Here is an 18,672-nt window from a genome sequence, read left to right on the forward strand (position 1 = left end):
AGAGTAACAAGATGGTCCATGGTTGAATGATATCTCTTACACCCAACTTGGCCATTAGCTCTTTTACCATTGTTTTCAAGCCAAAGACTAATCTTCTTTTCCAAAAATAAGCACATATAGTTTGGCTAAAATATGGCTAAACATCAAGGTCTTGTAATTAGATGGATTATTTTATCCTCGCTTTTAAATATAGAAGCAATAAGGCTCTATATCCAAGTGATAGAGAAGAATTGGTTCACTACGAAATTAAAGTGGTTGTGTATGTGCAAGATGAGGAAATATTCTCCCGTTCCAATAATTTCAACTTTGTATCCTTCAACGTTCTTAGCTTTCTCACTAGCAAGTTTCTTAACCCCAAACTCGATATCCTCCAAAGAAAATATATGATTCTCTATAAGGAATTCAAAATCGTGACCATGGTGTTAGGGGATTCATTGACTTTTAAAGGTAAATATTCTAGTTCTTCAAAGGAATCAAAATTTTTTCTTTAGGCTTAGGAATGACAAATTTCCTCTAAAACTTTTTAGGATCAAACTCAAGGAGGTGTAGTAGTTTCTCTTTCTTTTTATTTGTAAGATATATTTTCTTTCTTTTAATACACAATTTCTAGGTATTTATATTATCAAGCTTTAAGGTTTCGTTTGGAGAATCTCTAATAGTTTTTCTAACAATTTTGAAATCATTATCATACCAAAGATTGGTAGTTCTATTATTCTTTTTATATGACACATTTATTGCTAGAGAACTTGTTAATGGTCATTGTGAAATTATCATGGAGGCTTTCTAGGTATTTATATTATCAAGCTTTAAGGTTTTGTTAGGAGCATCTCTAATAGTTTTTCTAGAAATTTTGCAATCATTATCATACCAAAGATTGGTAGTTCTATTATTCTTTCTATATGACACCTTCCTAGAGAACTTGTTAATGGTCATTGTGAAATTATCATAGAGGTTTTTCAATGTTATCATTATAAGTTAAGAGGTGTAAATCCCTATTTAAATACTTTAAGAAGCTAACATTTTTTGCTCTGTCCAAAAGTAGGTTCCTTTGACTCTCCCAATTGTCATGCATGTGCTTGTTTTGCATGGAAAAGTTTGAAGTTAAGGTTAAAGGTCTATTATGAGAGTCAATATCATGGTAGTCAAGATCATGGTCATTTAATAGGTCAAGATTTACATTTTGGCATAATCTACAACACTATGTTCAAGTCCATAAATACAAATCAACACTAAGCTCAAGTCCATGAATACATATCATTTAGTTGTAATTTGGCCACTTAATTACACCATTACAAATTATAAAACCTTGAAAAATATAAATTTTAACTAACTCTATTTCAAATAAAATTTCAGATAAATCTATTAACTATATAAACTTATATATAATTTAAAATATCAAAATACAAATATTACAATCGTAACGATATCATTTATATATATAAACTTAAACCTTCATTCCTAAAAATATATCCTTATATTCACATGTGCATCTTTATATTCCAATAAAAATTGTTAAGTGTTTTCAAGAAAAGTTTTTCTGGTTCACTTGCATACACGAGCTCTTGTTTTTGCCTATTTTTATGTGTGATTGGGCTGGGCTGAAGTAGTGTTTGTGTGAGGGTGAAGTGAGGATATAGTTTGTTTTTATGTTGTTGACATAGTGTTTGTGTCTGAGTGAAGTGATGATATGTTCTTCTTATGTTTAAAAGAGATCAAAATAAGATTAAATATATTAAATTAGTAAAAAATTAATTAAATATAAATAAATATATTTATATAAAATTAATTAATTATATTTATTTAATTATTTTTAAAAATATATTATTAAAAATTATTATAATGTTTAAAAAATAAAAAATAAAAATAGAAATTTTATAAAATTAAAAAAAAATTTAAAAATATAACATAATAATATTACAATCATAAATAACCTCAAAACATATAAGTTTCCAATCATAAATCTTGTCTAATGAGTAGCCGTTAAAAAATAATTGCGAAAAGTAATATTAATGTATTATGATATTTATATATAAAACTTATATATTTTTAAGTTTATACTTTCATTTTAATTAATTTAAAATTTATTTTCGCTAAATTAATAAATATTTTATTTTTATTATTTTAGCTCAATTTAAATTTATAGATTAAGCTTAATCTTTATTGACATTTTTGTACCGTTTACACGTTAAACATGATCCTTTTAATGATTAGATATTTACCTAGATTTAGGTGTTAAACTTGATCTTAAATTCATATTAAACGTGCAATGCAACTTATGTCATGTGAAAATACTGTTATAGAGATTTGACGGCAAGCAATGAGGATTCGAAAAACCATTGGCTTTCCACATGTCAGTTAAATTTGCATCTGAATACAACAAACTTCGATCTTTTGACTTTTAAGCCTCCAAAAATTCACATTTGATAATTGAATATTGCAAACTGTTAGGGATCGTTAGCTTTCATCGCTTTCTCATGTAATGCTTAAAGTTAGCATCAAGATACAATCGCAGGGTGTGAGGATTGGCCATCCTATAGTTACAAAGATTATGGGAATGTGTACACGTTAGCAATAAGTTAGCATAAAGCTTTAAAAGATATTAAAATGAATTTATCTATATTAAATTTATATGTATTATTTTTAATTCACCTATCTTATGAATATACAATAAGCTAACATAAAATTTCAAAAATATTAAAATGAGATTATGGGAATGTGTACACGTTAGCAGTAAGTTAGCATAAAGCTTTAAAAAATATTAAAATGAATTTATGTATATTAAATTTATATGTATTATTTTTAATTCACCTATTTTATGAATATACAATAAGCTAACATAAAATTTCAAAAATATTAAAATGGGTTTATGCTTACTAAATTTGTATGTATTATATTTTTAATTTAGCCATTTTATGAATATAAGTTGTAACTTTTTGTTGGAGAATTTTGTTTCTTTCGTAAATTGAAGATATGGTTTCTATACTACTTGTTTAGGGTTTTCTTATTGTTTAGTTTTGTGAACGAAAGAGAGAGTGGAGTTACTTTTGAAGTTACAAGGGTGATATAAAAGTGTATAAATTAATAATAATTAAATAATTTCGCTTTTTAAGTAACAAATTATATAGTTATAAAAGAGATATGGAATATTTTTTTTTTTTTTTCTAAATAAGACTATACTATTATTCACAGTAAAAGAGTAAAATTACAACATGTTGAGCATAGTGAGCCAACTAGCCTGAGAGGAAGGCCGTTTGAGACAGACATTGTCCAAAACTGAGAAATTGGATGAGATATTGTTTTGCAGTCCCACGCAGGGGATCCAGAAGAACACAAACAGCGAGAAAACACAACAGAAACTAGAGATTGACCTTGACACGATAACAAAAACAGAGTTTGACACATTTAACAAAAAAGCCCTTTCAACTGGGCCGCAAAACCTATTAAGAAGCTCCAAAGCTAGATTAAACATCTGGTATCTCCTCCACGACCCTGCACCAACCCCTTTTAGCCAGGTCCTGAGCTTGGGTCGCCTCATTTTCGCGCGTGACTGGAGGAACAGGTGCCATTGGATTGACATTGACAATGCTGGCCAGCGGTTCCATCTCTTGCTGCAAGCCTGCAATTGGCATCGGAGCACTGGGTTCGCCCTCTTCATGGGCATCCTCTGTAATTGGCATTGGAGCACTGGGGTCACCCTTTTCTTGGGCTTCCTTTAGAAAGAGGACAGAAACATGTGCAGTGATCCGAGGGCGATTAAGGGAGCAATTGAAGGTGAAGATAGCAGAGCCGAAGGAGGGCGAAGTCGAAGAGCCTGGAGAGCTGGGTTCGAGGGATTGGCTGGGCCTCAAAATGCCCCCTCTTCCACTGCGTGATCGAGGTTCCTGACTCAAGGTGGTGTGACTGGAGGAAGGGCATGAAGGAGCACCCCACACTAAGCCTCTACGGCTGAGCATCCTTTGGCGGAGCCTAGGCATGATAGCAGCGTGAATGTAAACAATACAAACAACAGGAGAGGAACAACGCGGACCGAGCACACAAGCCGGCGGTCGGGAGCCCACAACCACAGCGGACGACGGTGAATAAGAGCCAGAGCCCAACCACCATGAAGCCTTTGCACCAGCAGCACCCGCAACCATCCAAAACAGCATAAGAAATAGCAGCGTATAGCCATGGTGGAAACTGGCTAATAAACAATTTCCTCTACCTCGAGACCCTCCCGCCATAACTATGGCATTCATGGGAGCCAAGGGCCGATAACAGTCATCGAATGTGAGGAGGGACGGCGTATTAATGCTGGCCCCAGACATTCCCTTACACTCTATTATTCCCACCTGCGGATGATCCTCCCCCCACATGGCATTCAGTCCTCTGTACATGGCTGGCAGGTGGCGTCTTGACTTCGCCCACTCCAGTCCCATCGCAGTGAATGTGCCTTTAATCACCCGCATCCGGGGATATGGAATATTTATTTTAAAATAAAAATTAATCAAAATTTAATATCATTATGAGAAAAATATTTAACATTTTATTTTGAAATTGTCTAAAAGAAGAAAGTTAGATGTCTTATATAGCGGCTCATTATGTTATTCTTACATTAATTTACAAAATAAGATATGTTGACTCATCCAAAATTTTTAATTATGTATTCACTAATATATTTATTATTCATCCATCCACATTTCTCTTCCATAAATAGTTTTAGTTTCTAAAAATGTATATTATTATTTCATCTCTCAACAATTGTTCCAATTTTCAATGTTCCTTATTATCTTTTCTAACTTGATTATTTCACCGAATATTTCATTTAAAAAATTCTAATTTCTGAAAATGTATATTATTATTTCCCCTCTCAACAATTGTTCCAATTTTCAATGTTTTTTATTATCTTTTATAACTTTCTTTAATTTTTTCATGTGTTATTCCATTTAAAAAAAAAGATATTATATTAATTTTATACTAATACATATTGTTAATGTCCAACTTCCATTTCAAATTCCACATAGAAATAAAATCTATTTTTACCTTGAATGCGTACTCTTATGAAATGCATGTAATTATCCTCGTATAAATATTATTTTCACGAATTACTTATTCATAACGTAATTTTCAATTGGATTCACATAAAGGATATTTTTCTTAAAATATTTAATTTATATCAACATTACGATTGATTCCAATATAATCAGTATATTAACATTACTATTGATTCCAATATAATCAGTATCAATGGCTAGGTTATGATCATCCATTCAATTAGACATGTTTATGGTAGGAAGGAAATTAATATAACAGCCAAAATTTCTATGTTATCTATGTTTAATTTACTCATATAGTTTAATTAGGCATTTTTATTGTAGGAAGGAAATTAATTTAACATCTAAAATTTCTATGTTATCTACATTCCATTTAGTCATAGTGAGAGGCTCGTGGTCATTGAGGTGTGATTTCTCTATCATGTATTAACATCTCTTTACAACATTTACACATGTCTATTAATAATTAGCAATGTTTATTTATATATTCACAGGAATTTACATATACACATCAAATAGTTCATTTTCCAACAAGTTTAAATCATATGAGCACGTTCACAACTTCATATTCATATTCATAGATAATGTCTAATGCACAACATAGGTGTGTAACTTAACTCAGTTTTTATTACATATCCATGTGGTTCTTCATATCGACTTGAAAGGTTATGAATATATTTGTATAAGTAGATTATTGGAATAGTACAAATCATATATATCCAATCATTAAGTAACTCTTAATATGTTCATGATTCATATATATTCATGACATAAGGAATTATTAAATGATTGTATAATCCAAAAGAGTGCCAAACATCAATCTAGTCAAAGCACATCAATCAAGAAAGTTAGGTAATTAACAAATCTGGAATGCACTCAATTATTAGTGTAAATTACAATGAAACTAAAGGAATTACAATACTAAAAATATATATTTACTTTATCAACATACACTATTGACACTCTCATAATCTGATTATTTTATAAAAAATAACATCACATTATTAAAATAATATATTAACTATATTTAATGAATCTTAAATTATTTCAAATTTAATAAAAAAATAATAAATTTGGGAATAAAACATGAATATAAATATGAATAATGAACATGGATCAATTATAATATGTGCATGATATCTAAAGGTTACATCAAATAATGTTAACCTAAAAAATCTATCTAAATGATGAATATATAAAACATAAAGTAAATACAATGTCATTAAATCAAAATATTTAACACTTATTATAAAATCACATATTTTAGACAAAAGAAAAGTGTTATAACTTTTTTACAGCTACAGTTAAATACAAATTAAAAATAAGTTATAGACAATCAAAGTTCAAATTTACATTATTGTTAAAGCATATATTGTTAAAATAATAATACAATTGATTTCAACAATTCTTAAATATTGTTCAAATCAAGTCTTTTAACAATAACTACAATTATTTATTGCTAGTTATATTTGTCCTTGTGGAAGAGAAACTATCTCCGTAAAATATTTTAACTTGTAGTGCATGCTCGAATTCTAGAAAATTGTGAAGTAATATTGGTATTTAATAAAATGTGTATATATTGAATGTTGAAAATATTGTATGCTATATAAATGATGACATATTTATAAATATGTGAGTTTAGGATGGTTTGTCATTTGTTATTTCTCTCTGTAAAGGGGAAGCGTTTTTCATAAAGAATTAGATTACCTTCCTACAACCTAAAGAATGTAATACATGTTTGTCTATAAACATTTACCTAGTGATAAATAATAAGTATGAATAGAAAATGGCTATAGTGTATTTTTTCATATTTAGAGTCAATGTAGAATATAAAATACAACATTTACTAGAAATATGTATGTTTATTATTATAATGATTGAAGTATAAAAATTAATAATGTGAATATATATATATATATATATATATATATATATATATATATATATATATATATATATATCACAGCTTATGTTTGACATATTCCTCCAGTGGATGCATGTCCCTACATTCATAGTGCAATTTACCAAGTGTGATGAAATCATGATAGTAACAAAAAAACGGTAGATACTATAAGAAGGCCCCGGCATTTGCAAGAGTGGCTCAGAGCAGAAGCAACCGCTACTAGTGTTGTTAGTGTTGTTGTTCTCTTGAGAAGACAAAGATGAGTCCTAGTTGTCAAAATGAGCAATCCAATTAGTATTTTGAGCTGCGTGCTGTTGATAGGAATACTCCGCTACATTCATGGTGGGGCGCCAAAGCCATTTGGATCAAAATATGGAGATAAGTTTATGGGACGCAAGATAGTAGAGCCACCAGGAAATATAAGTAGGTCCACATTTCATGTGGAGAAAGATGAGAGCAACATAATGAAAATAGTTCAAGAGTAAATAAATCGCTCAATGCAACATTACATTCCATTTTGTCAATCTTTCTATTTTCCTTTTTTAATTATTCATTGTTGGAGGTTGAATTGACACTGAATGCTTCAATGTATGCATATTCAAATAGAAGCAGAAGCAATATTAACAAGAGCACAAGAGGAGGAGATGAGCTGAGCCTGTTTTCATGTGCAACGAGTAATCATATTGATGATTGTTGGCATTGCGACTACAATTGGGAGTGCAACAGAAAACAACTGGAAGATTGCAGCATTGGATTTGGCAAGCATGCCATCGGAGGCAAAAAAAACAAGTTTTATGTGGTTACAAATGCTAGTGATGATGCCATGAATCCATCCCATGGCACACTGCACCATGCTGTGATTCAGACGGAGCCACTGTGGATCATCTTCCACAATGACATGCTCATCCAACTCAAGCAAGAGCTTGTTATTCACAGCTTCAAAACAATCGATGGATGAGGCGCCAAATTCCACATTGTTAAGGGCCCATTTATCACCATAAAATATGTGACAAGCATCATCATTCATGGCATCCACATTCATGACTGTAAAAGTATAGGAAATGTTGTAGTAAATATGTATCCTCTGAAGAGTGGGTCAAGAAAAATAAATCATGGAGATGGGATTTCCATCTCGACAGCGAGGCACATATGGGTGGACCATTTCTCTATGTCTAACTGTGAAGATGGCCTCACTGACGTAGTCAAGTCATCCACCTATATCAACATTTCCAACAATTATTTCACTCACCACAATGAGGTGACCTCACATACTCTTTCATTCATTAATTGAAATTCACTCTATTTTATTCCTTATCTTCTACCTTCACAATGCTCTGATTTTCTCCAATGGTAGGTGATGCTATTGGGTCACAGTGACAACCACCATCATGACAATGTTATGTAGGAAATGGTTTCACTTAACCATTTTGGCCAAGGTCTCGTCCAACGAATTCCAAGGTGAATAATTTAATAGTTATTTCATTCATTTCCCATCTTATTTTGAATTTTTTTGTGAAGGAAAAGTATGAAACACCTATTATATTATGTAGAAATTAAATTATAAATTAAGTAGATGTAGGTGCCGATTTGGATACTTCCATGTGTTTAACAATGATTACAATAAGTGGGGAATGTATGCCATCGGTTTAAGTTCAAACCCCACCATACTGAGTCAGGGAAATAGATTCATGGCATCTGCACATCCCTTAGCTAAAGAAGTAACCAAGAGGCAAAACGCCACAGAAAGTGAATGGAAAAAGAGGAACTGGATATTAGAAGAGGATGTGTTGCTAAATGGTGCATATTTCACGCCATCAGGATCACAAGTGCTTTCGACCTATGCAACCGCATATAGTGCCAAACCAAAGAGTTCAGCCCTTGTGGAAATGCTCACTAGGAATGCAGGTGTGCTCTCATGTTATAAAGGAACTGCCTGCTAATTCCGGCATCTTGCTAGCCATTATCACGAATGAATTTGACTTCTCTCAAACATTGTGATTTCTTTTCGAAATTGTGTCTTCTGGCATTTGAGGGCCCATAGACATTGTCATTAATTTTCAAAACCGTGTATCCTTGAATGCCCCCTTCTCACAGTTCTCAATTCCAAAAATTATCGGCAGTCCTATTCACGGTTTGCAACTTTAGCTAATAATGAGGAGCAATTACTTGACATTATCTTTTATCCTAAGTTATCCAACATATGGATGTTTTTTTTTTCCCATAAGGAAAAAGTCGTAATTTCTATTAATATGGAGAAATTACATTTTGCAGATGCACTTGCATTCATAATTTTGGTTCAGAGACCTTCCTGAAGAAGCCTCATTTATCATGACTCTGGCAGGGAGTCCTAGGAGCTGTGACTATATATGCCTGAAATTAGAGGAAAACAAGATGAATAACAGATTACATTCCGGCTCTACGCAGAGAGCCCAGTTAAAGCTGATTCAGCTACTTAGATGTTATACATAAAAAAGCAATAATCAAAAGACAACAAGAAATGTGAACTGATTATATGTGGGTCTAAAACCCATTCCTAAGGAAAATCATGAAAAGGTCTGTGGTGGTGTTGATGGGATGATCCATCAATCACCTCTTGGATCAGCCAGTCGTCCCTTTGATTTTGCGCTGCTTCTTTGGATAGCTGGTCCGCCTCAGTGTTCTGTTCCCTGTAGATGTGGCTGCATTTGAAGGATTCAAATGATGTGATCAGTCTTTTTGTCTCTTGGAGAATATGACTCAGTGAGAAAGCATAGCATTGTGTTGTATCTTTCAGCCAGTTGCAAACAATTTGTGAATCCCCAAATAACTGAAGGTGGCTGCACTGTTTCTGTATGGAAAAATGAATGATATGTTTTGCTGTACTTAATTCAGCAAAATTATTGGTGCCTCGACCAAGATTAATCTGAACTTTATAATAATGATCATCGCTGAGATATAGCAGCGCTCCTCCACCACATCCTGTTTCTTGGGCAGAGCCGTCGAAAAAAGCCCAAGGCTTCGATTTGTCCAGATTTATATGCCTGTAGGTGCGCGTGGGATTTTTTGGAACAGCCTCAGGGATTAATTCAAAATCTGCAATGGTGTGGCTCAGGATAACAGGCCAATGAGGTGCCTTATTCTGAAATACGACCTGGTTCCATGCAATCCATATTGCCCAGCAAACTAGCAAAGGCATGTTAACGGATTTGCCTGTATGTAAATGGCACCAATCGCTCCACGCCTCCATAATATTCTGACCCTGCCAGACTTTGAGGGATGGATAATGAGAAGTAATGTTTTGCCAAAGTTCTTTAGTAACATGACAATTTAGGAACAGGTGTGTTGTGCTTTCCTCATCTAACCCGCATAGGTGGCATCTGAATGGACCATGAAATGATCGCTTCATGAGATTGGTTCCTGTAGGGACTTTATCGAATAGTATGTTGCACATTAAGAGCTGAGTGCGAGGGGCTGCGTCCAGCTTCCTGAGATCTTTCCAGATGGGGAGGATAGCCGTGGGCTTGTAAGATTCCATGAGTTTTAAATATCCCAATCTGGGAGAGTAAGTGTTGTGGTTTGCGATTGCCCAAATAATGTCATTGGGGCCTTCTGTGAGTCAAATGTGCGCCTGCGAGAGAGTGTCAGTAAAGGCCCTCCATTCAAAATGCCACTGTTCGGGTATCTCTAAGGTGCGGGGGGATGCCCAAGCCTGTTGCAAAAAGGTGGAATTCGCGCTATCTCCAATGTGCTTCATATGCGTGATGCCTCTATTATGAAGGTGCATTAACAGTCCATCAGATAACCTGTGTGAATTGCCGCACCCTACCCACGGATCCACCCCAATCCTTACACTGTTTCCTTCTTTGATGTGCCAGGTAATACCTTCCCGCAATAGAGGTAGAGATTGGAGGACAACTTTCCAAATGTTTGATATATTGCGTCCAGGGTTGTGTTGTAGGCAGAACCAATCCATGAGGTGCATTGCCTTGATATATTTTACTTGGGCGACTCGAGACAATAGGCTGTCTGTGGTCAAGCGATTCCACCCGAGTTTGGCAGCCAGCGCCTTGGCAAAGTGATCGAGGTTCTTAATGCCCCAACCGCCCCATCGTTTGGGTCTTGCAATGGTAACCCATTTCACCCAGGCAAATTGCTTCCCTGTGTGATGACCTTTCCATAAAAATCTGGCACAAATGTTTTGTAATCTGTTCAGGATGCCGCGGGGTATCCAAGCCAAGGTCATCCAGTATACTGGAGTGGCTTCAATGACAGCTTTTATGAGTGTCAATCTACCAGCTCTTGAGAGATATCTGTGATACCATACCTGCAGTCTTTTCTCCACCTTTGCTATTAACCAAGTCCAATCTGCAATCCGGTAGCCAAGAGGTTTTAGTCTGTACCCCAGATATTTGATGCCGTCAGCTAATGATAATGAGATGAAAGGGAATCGCTGGAATGCAATTGTACATTCATGTTGAGAGCAGCCCACAGCCGTGATTGTAGATTTGCTTTCATTTATCTGCATGTCTGTGGCCTGTTGGAAGAGTGCAAATATATGCTGGAGAGAAGTGGTGTCACCTATGCATCGATTAAGAAAAATGAGAATATCATCAACAAATAAGAGGTGAGTTAGATAAAAATTATCGGAGATATTGATGCCATTGATCTGGTTCCTATCTCGGGCAAATGTGATGAGCCGACTCAATCCTTCCATAATGAGAAGGAATAGAAGTGGAGATAATGGGCATCCTTGCCTGAGCCCTCTTTCTGAGGTAAAGAAAGATGTGGCTTCACCATTGAGAAGTACGCTGTAGGATACATCGGTTATGCAGCTCATTATCCATTTAGTGTAGCTATAGGGAAAGCCAAGGTGTGTCAGGAGTAGCCTGATGTAGAGCCATTTGGCTCTATCGAAAGCTTTGGAAAGGTCTACCTTTAATATCAGGCCCTTTTGTTTTTTGATATGAAGGGTATGTAGGAGCTCTTGAGCGATGGCAATGGCCTCACGTATCTGCCTGTGATTAAGGAAAGCGAATTGTTCAGGGGATATGTGGCGAGATAATATAGGCTTCAGACGACTGGCGATGATCTTGGCAATAATTTTATAGAGGCAATTGCAGAGGGAGATGGGGCGGAAGTCATTGAAAGATGTCGGATGATTGGCTTTCGAGATAAGTGCAATGAAAGTGGATTTAATAGCGGAAGATATTCTGCCATTTCTTCTGCACTGCTCAATGATATTGAGGAGAACATTGCCCAGAAGATCAAGGAAAGCAATGTAAAATTCGATGGTCCAACCATCAGGGCCAGGGCTTCTATCTTTCTTGAACCATTTAATGGTGGTTTCGAGTTCTTCCATGGTTACTTCCTTAGTGAGTTCCTTTGATTCTTCTTGTAGAACGAATCCGGGAAATTTTTCTGCCACTCTCATAATCTCCAGGATATTGGCCTCTCTGGGGGCTCTAAAGATGTCTTTGAAATGATCGATAGCTAAGCTGGCCAGGTTCCTCTAAGATGAAATTCACTGATTTTGTTCATCCCTTAGTTCCCATATTGAGTTGATACCTTTGCGGCTGTTGGCGAATTTATGGTAGAAATTTGTGTTGTCATCTCCCTCAGTAAGCCATATGGCCCTGCTGCGGAGCCTCCAACTTTCTTCTCTATCCTTCAGAATCTGTGAATAAATAACATATCAACATCCATATGTTATCCAACATATCGATGTTGATATGCTATTTATTACCTTTTCAATTTCACAAATATAAAATATTTGTGTTTATAAATATAAGTGATTCATGTTTGCATCAAAACGTTTAAGAAATTTTCAACCACATTCTCATTGTGAGTTTCATGATCAACAGAGTCATTAAGAATATAACGTGTAGAAGTTCCATGTGCTTAATTTAGTAGAACAACCTTCATGTAATTTTCAATTGGTTCATGATTATACCATGTTTATGTTACTTATTCATCATCATCAACATAGAAGTGTCCTTCAGGGAGGGAAATCATATTATCAGCCACAACTACATCTTCTTATTCATCCACTTCTTCTTGTGCTTCAACATGTGCTTGGACATGCCCTTCTTATTGACCATAAACATGAAACACATGTCTACAACCAGTATCATGCATAAGACAATCATAATTCAGAGGCCAGATTCCAATCCTCCTCAAGCCAGCCCTAATATTTGATGGTGTGAGAGCCCTTTTAATAGGCTTTACTTGCAAGCTCTAGTAGCTCAAACCCTTCGATTCTTTGTCATCCACGAAGCTCACTTTAACCTAAAATAGTTCTAGAAAGGTCCAAACACACTAAGATCAAAGGGCTACAATATGTTAGTGGTATAAGATGGTAGTGTTAATATTTTGATGCCCAAATTATTTTCCTCCTCACTTGTTTCCACAACAACAAGGCTTCCATGGCCATCTAAAAACAATAGGTGTATGTTCTTAAGCGAGACACCACTTGGTATAGATGCATAAAAGTGACAAAGCCAATTCAAAAAAAAATCTTTAGTCATCCATGAATGGGGATGTGCAGCCATGCATGCACATAGTTCACAATTTTGTATATAGTTGTTCAATTGATTTTTACTTTTGAATAGATAAAATCATTGGATTGAAGCACCAATTGCATTGACGCAACATAGAATAGTTATCCACTCCCTGCTTTTAGGAAAAATATTTGGCACATTTTGTCTCCCTCTCTTGGAAATTACCCGCATACCACAATTCCTTCTTGCATGTAAACTTGTTTCATCAAAGCTAGTATTATAGAAACTAGAAACAATTACAGGGTGTAGATTTAAAACCTTCTGTATGTCAAGGACCTTAGTTGTACACAATACAAGGTTTGGATGCCTTTTTTTAAACCCAAACCACCATGGTTTACCAGGAAACCCATCTTTGAATGGGTTTCACCTTCCGTGATCAATTTGAGAAGCTATGGATTTGAGTTTTATCAACTCTAGCCCATGTCCCAATTGGTCAATCTCCTTACACAACTCAAGCACCTCAACCTCCTCCTCTTCAGTTATAACTGTAACAGGTCCTCTATGTTTTATATGAGAGAGCTCATTTATCCAATAATGAATTGATAAGGGAGAAATACCATGATTTTTTGCAGATGCTAGAAGTGAAACCATTAAACTATATATCGTCAATTACAACTAGCATTTCATCTTTTTTTCAACCTCTTATACCATTGATCTTGTTAGTTGAACTTGGACCTTAGAATATGGTTGATGGTGGTAAAAAATCATCTTCTGCCTCATGGTCATGCTCAAAAAATATTTCTTGGAGCATTTTCACATTTGCATGATCTGTCCTATCATAATTTGATGAAGTGCATCACAACTGGGCACCTCTGGTCTCCCACCTACCACTTCTCCTTGTACAAGCAACATAACTAACTCTTGCCATAAATGAAAATACCTACAGATTTATTGCATGCATTTAGTTAACAATAGTATATTATATAGGCTCAAAGAAATGTTCAAATTAAACATTCGTATATGCTATTAGTATTTTTCCCTTCCTACAATCAATTAACAACATGTTAATTGATTCAAATATTCTAGGAGATTTCAATAGAGAATTTGCTATAACATGGGTGATAATAAAGACAATTCACAATTAAAAATAGTAGCATCTTAATAAATTTTCACACATATTCCTTATTCATAGCATCCTTGAAAGACAAATCTACAGAAGGAGTTTTTTATATGTATTCAAATATATCACTATTTGTATTTTTAGATAACTTGTTTTTCCACTTAAAATAATATGACTACATTTGCACTTGGAAAATGACTGCGAGCGTGTTGAAATTGACCTAGAATTGGTTGTAGTTTTTCAATTATATCAATAAATGTTTTTGATATAAAAAGTTATGACTTATAATAAGATGAGGTAGACATTGGAGGAATTTCAAATAAAACAAGTGACACCTAGTTTTTGTTCTCATTAAGATGTTGATATGGTCTACTTCTTTTCGATAACTTGTTTTATGACTTAAAATAAAATGATGTACTCTATTTTAAGGCCTAAAATATATGGTTATTTTTTCAATGTTATTATTCTTATAGATAACACTCTCCTTTCATGAACGAAGTTCTAAGATTTCCTTATTAAAGGTTATATTGAGCTATTAATTACCTTTAAAAAGGCTTAGCCTCATGTCCATGAACAATGACTCGACCAACATAAAAATCGATCAATTTCTTTATAATGGTTAGTGATTCTCAAATTATAGGAGTGGTTCTTAGTTTGGTAATATTATTATTCCTATAGATAACACTCTCTACGAATGAAGGAAGCTTTAGCCTTGCCTTGCTATTCTCATATAGCGGTTGTTTCTTGTGATTCTTAAACTTATTTCTATTGCTATAATCTCAAATTTGCTATGAGAAGGAATTATATTACAGGAATTTTGAGATTGTTTTCCATGTCATTGCTTGAGACAGTAGTGTGTTGTTTATATTATGTTCGTATGAATAAACAGTTAAAGTTTAGAATGAAATTAACAGTATCAATATTTTTTGGTCATCTGTTTAATAGATTGTATCATTGCATTACCTAAACCAAAAGAGCATAATCCTAAAAAAAGATAGAATATACTTACTACTTTTCCATTCTTTATACAACAGAATATACTTAAATATTTAGCTATAACAATGATTTTCTGTTCCTGGTTAAAGATAATGCCTTTTTAGGAATTAAATAATAAGCCCAGAGTTGGTCACTTATCTGTTTATGATTGTTTTAGAGATGTATAAATACTTTCTATTTTTCTGGAAGGCCTCACCACCTAGCCATGGACCTGGCAATTACATCCAACATCCCCCTTCTATCACTTCATGCTCCTGATAGTTACTAAGCATACACAATCTGGTATCTTGGCCTTCAGGACTATTGTCCAACCTCAAGTTGCATACCAGTTTGACTGTTAGCCATAGTTTTTTTTCCCACTAGTTACTTGTGCCTAGCTCAAGGAAAAATCTTGCTCATCCTCTCCTGCCTTCTGTTTGTCCCCCTTTCCCCATTCTTTTGCCTCTTTGGGGGAGGAAAGGTGGAAACTGTTTCTAAATGTCCAAGGAGTGATGTAACTATTTTCATTCAGCTTGCTTTAAAAACTCTTTAAATTCTTTAAATAAAAATATCATAATATTCTAGCTTTTCCAGCCTTAATTCTTTAACAAACTGTGTTAAGAAAAATAACATTTTTTGAAGTACTACGTAAAACTTGGTAAGACAAATTAATTTTGTACAATAGAGGGTGTTACAGCTTCCCCCCCTTATGAGGAACACTGCCTCTAGTGTTCCTTTAAGAAAATAATGTCGGATAGTATTTCTGCATGGTCTCCTCTTCTGAGCCAAAGTGCTTCCATTTCACTTTAGCCTGGGTGATGGCTCACTTCTGCAAGGTGGTTTCTCTCTGATCGAGAATATGAAGAGGTTATGCAAGAGACTCTCCCTCTTGTTTGACCTGTATATTTTCCTAGTTAATTATATGATCAGGGTTGTATACATATTTTTTTAGCAAGGAGACATGCAAGACATTGTGGACTCGAATGTGGCGGGGGAATGCTAATTTGTATGCCACTGGTCCAATTCGTTCCAGTATTTGGAATGGTCCACATTACCAGGGTGCTAGCTTGGCTCAACCCTTCCACTGTAAAGTGCTTCTCCGGGGTTTAACTTTCAAGTACACATGATCCCACGAATGAAATTATTTATGAGTCATTTTTTTATTTGCATAAATATTTTGCCTATCCTGAGTGACTTTTAAGTTCTAGCGGATCGTTTTCACTGTGGCCTCCATTTCAGCTAATATATCATGACCCAATGCTAACTTATTAACCAAGCTATTCCAACCTATGGGTACCCGACACTTTCTTCCATACAACACCTCAAAAGGGATCATGCCTAATGATTCGTGATGGCCATTATTATAGGTGAACTCTACCTATGGAGGTAGTCCTCCCACTTGTGCGGTTGTGGCATTACGAACATCCTCAACATGTCTTCCTGGACTTGATTCACTCTTTCTTTCTGACCATCCATCTTTGGATAGTAGGAAGTACTGAATTGAATCTGAGTACCTAGCCCATCAAAGAGGGTTTTCCAAAATGTGGATGTAAATTTTACATGTCTCTCGGATATTACTACCTTGGGTATCCTGTGTAATCAGAAAATTTCCCTCATGAATATATCTGTGATTTCTACAGTCTTGTAGGTGGATTTTATAGGTATGAAATGGTCGGTTTTGATTCGCTTATCCACTACCACCATAATCGAGTCATGCTGCTTCGTAGTGCGGGGTAGTCCTTTGATGAAATCTAGAGTGATCATCTCCCATTTCTACTCGAGAATGCATAACGATTGTAATAGACCAATAGGATGCTGATGCTCTGCCTTCACCAAATGACACTCTAAACACTTTGACAAGTATTCCGCAACATGTTTCCTTAAACCTAGCTAGAAATAATTTTTCCTGGTGGCGAACAAAAGTTTTTGGTATCCTGGGTGAGCGGTGTAAGGCTTCCTGTGAAATTCAACCAGTAACAATTGTTTGACAGAATTTTGGTTGGGAACATAAATCCTGTTTCTGAATGTTAAAAATTTGTTAGAGTTTATAGCATAATCAGATTGTTCCCCCTCTTCCGATCCTCTGATGCTTGCTGCCAAAGGAATGCATATTCTGGGCCTTTGAGGGATGCTTCCCTGATGATTTGAAGAAGGTTAGATTTTATTTGACTGAATTGTATTTCGTAGACACAATGCATTTTCCTGCTCAATGCATCAGCCACTGGATTCTATTTTCCTTTAAGGTGCTTCATATCGAAGTCAAATTCACTCAAGAATGCGCTCCACCTGGCTTGTCGAGCATTTAAGCTAGACTGGTTAAAGAAATTTGTTAGGCTGCTATGATCAATTAATAACAAAAATTTCTTTCCTAGGAGGTAGTGCCGCCACATTTTAAGTGTGCGCACTAGTGCGGTTAACTCCAGATATATGCAGAGTATCGTTGCTCATAGTCCTTCAGTTTCCACGATTCATAGGCTATGACTTTTCCTTCTCGTGTTAATATCCCACCGACACCCTCCTTAATTGCATCTGTGCATACCACAAATTATTTTTCCGGATCTGCTACCTTTAGCACCAGTGCAGTGGTAAGTAATTTCTTTAACTGCTCAAAACTTCGTTGACAATCCATTGTTGAGTGCAAGGCATGGCCCTTTTTCTGTAGGAAGGTCATAGGAAAAGTTATTTTTGAAAAGCCTTTAATGAATCGATAGTAATAACTTTCCCGGCCCAAAAATGATCTAATGTCAGCAACATTGGGGGTTGTCCATTCCATTATATTTTTCATGTTTTCTAGATCTACTGCTATTCCCTCAACTGATATAACATGGCACAAGTACTGAATCTGGTCTTTCTAAAAATAGCACTTGCTATACTTAGCATACAGCTAATTGTCTCACAAAATCTGCAAGACTATTCTCAAGTGCTTCTCATTCTCCTCCTCATTTTTTGAATAAATTAATATATCATCAATAAAAATCAGTACAAATTTATCTAAAAAAGGCTAAAAATGCCATGCATAGGCACATGAAAGTGGTTGGGGCATCGGGAAGGCCGAAAGGCAGTACTACGAACTCGTAATGACAATAATGAGTTTGGAATGCAATTTTGCAAATGCCATCATCCTTTATTCTGATATGGTGGTAACCAGACCTTAGATCATTTTTT

The 18,672-nt window shown here is 35.0% G+C and overlaps 1 protein-coding gene and 1 pseudogene across 1 annotated transcript; one reads left to right on the forward strand and one right to left on the reverse strand.

Annotated features, from left to right (window-relative positions):
• Window positions 1-7,522: 7,522 nt before the first annotated feature.
• Window positions 7,523-8,876, forward strand: LOC149159474 (putative pectate lyase 18 pseudogene; annotated as a pseudogene).
• A 593-nt stretch (window positions 8,877-9,469) lies between these two features.
• On the reverse strand, window positions 9,470-10,450 carry LOC149159475 (uncharacterized). Its single transcript, XM_089434325.1, has one exon. It carries the CDS (start codon window positions 10,448-10,450, stop codon window positions 9,470-9,472), a length of 981 nt encoding a protein of 326 aa, XP_089290451.1.
• Window positions 10,451-18,672: the final 8,222 nt, after the last annotated feature.

The sequence above is a fragment of the Pinus tabuliformis genome, chromosome 5_2 (genome assembly GCF_031772625.1).
Source record: "Pinus tabuliformis cultivar Carrire ecotype Pingquan chromosome 5_2, CPIR1, whole genome shotgun sequence".
Classification (NCBI taxonomy): Eukaryota; Viridiplantae; Streptophyta; class Pinopsida; order Pinales; family Pinaceae; genus Pinus; species Pinus tabuliformis.

Bases quoted from the DNA above. Each gene is read 5' to 3' on its own strand.
- LOC149159475 (XM_089434325.1), bottom strand. From the start codon at position 10,450: ATGGAATCTTACAAGCCCACGGCTATCCTCCCCATCTGGAAAGATCTC.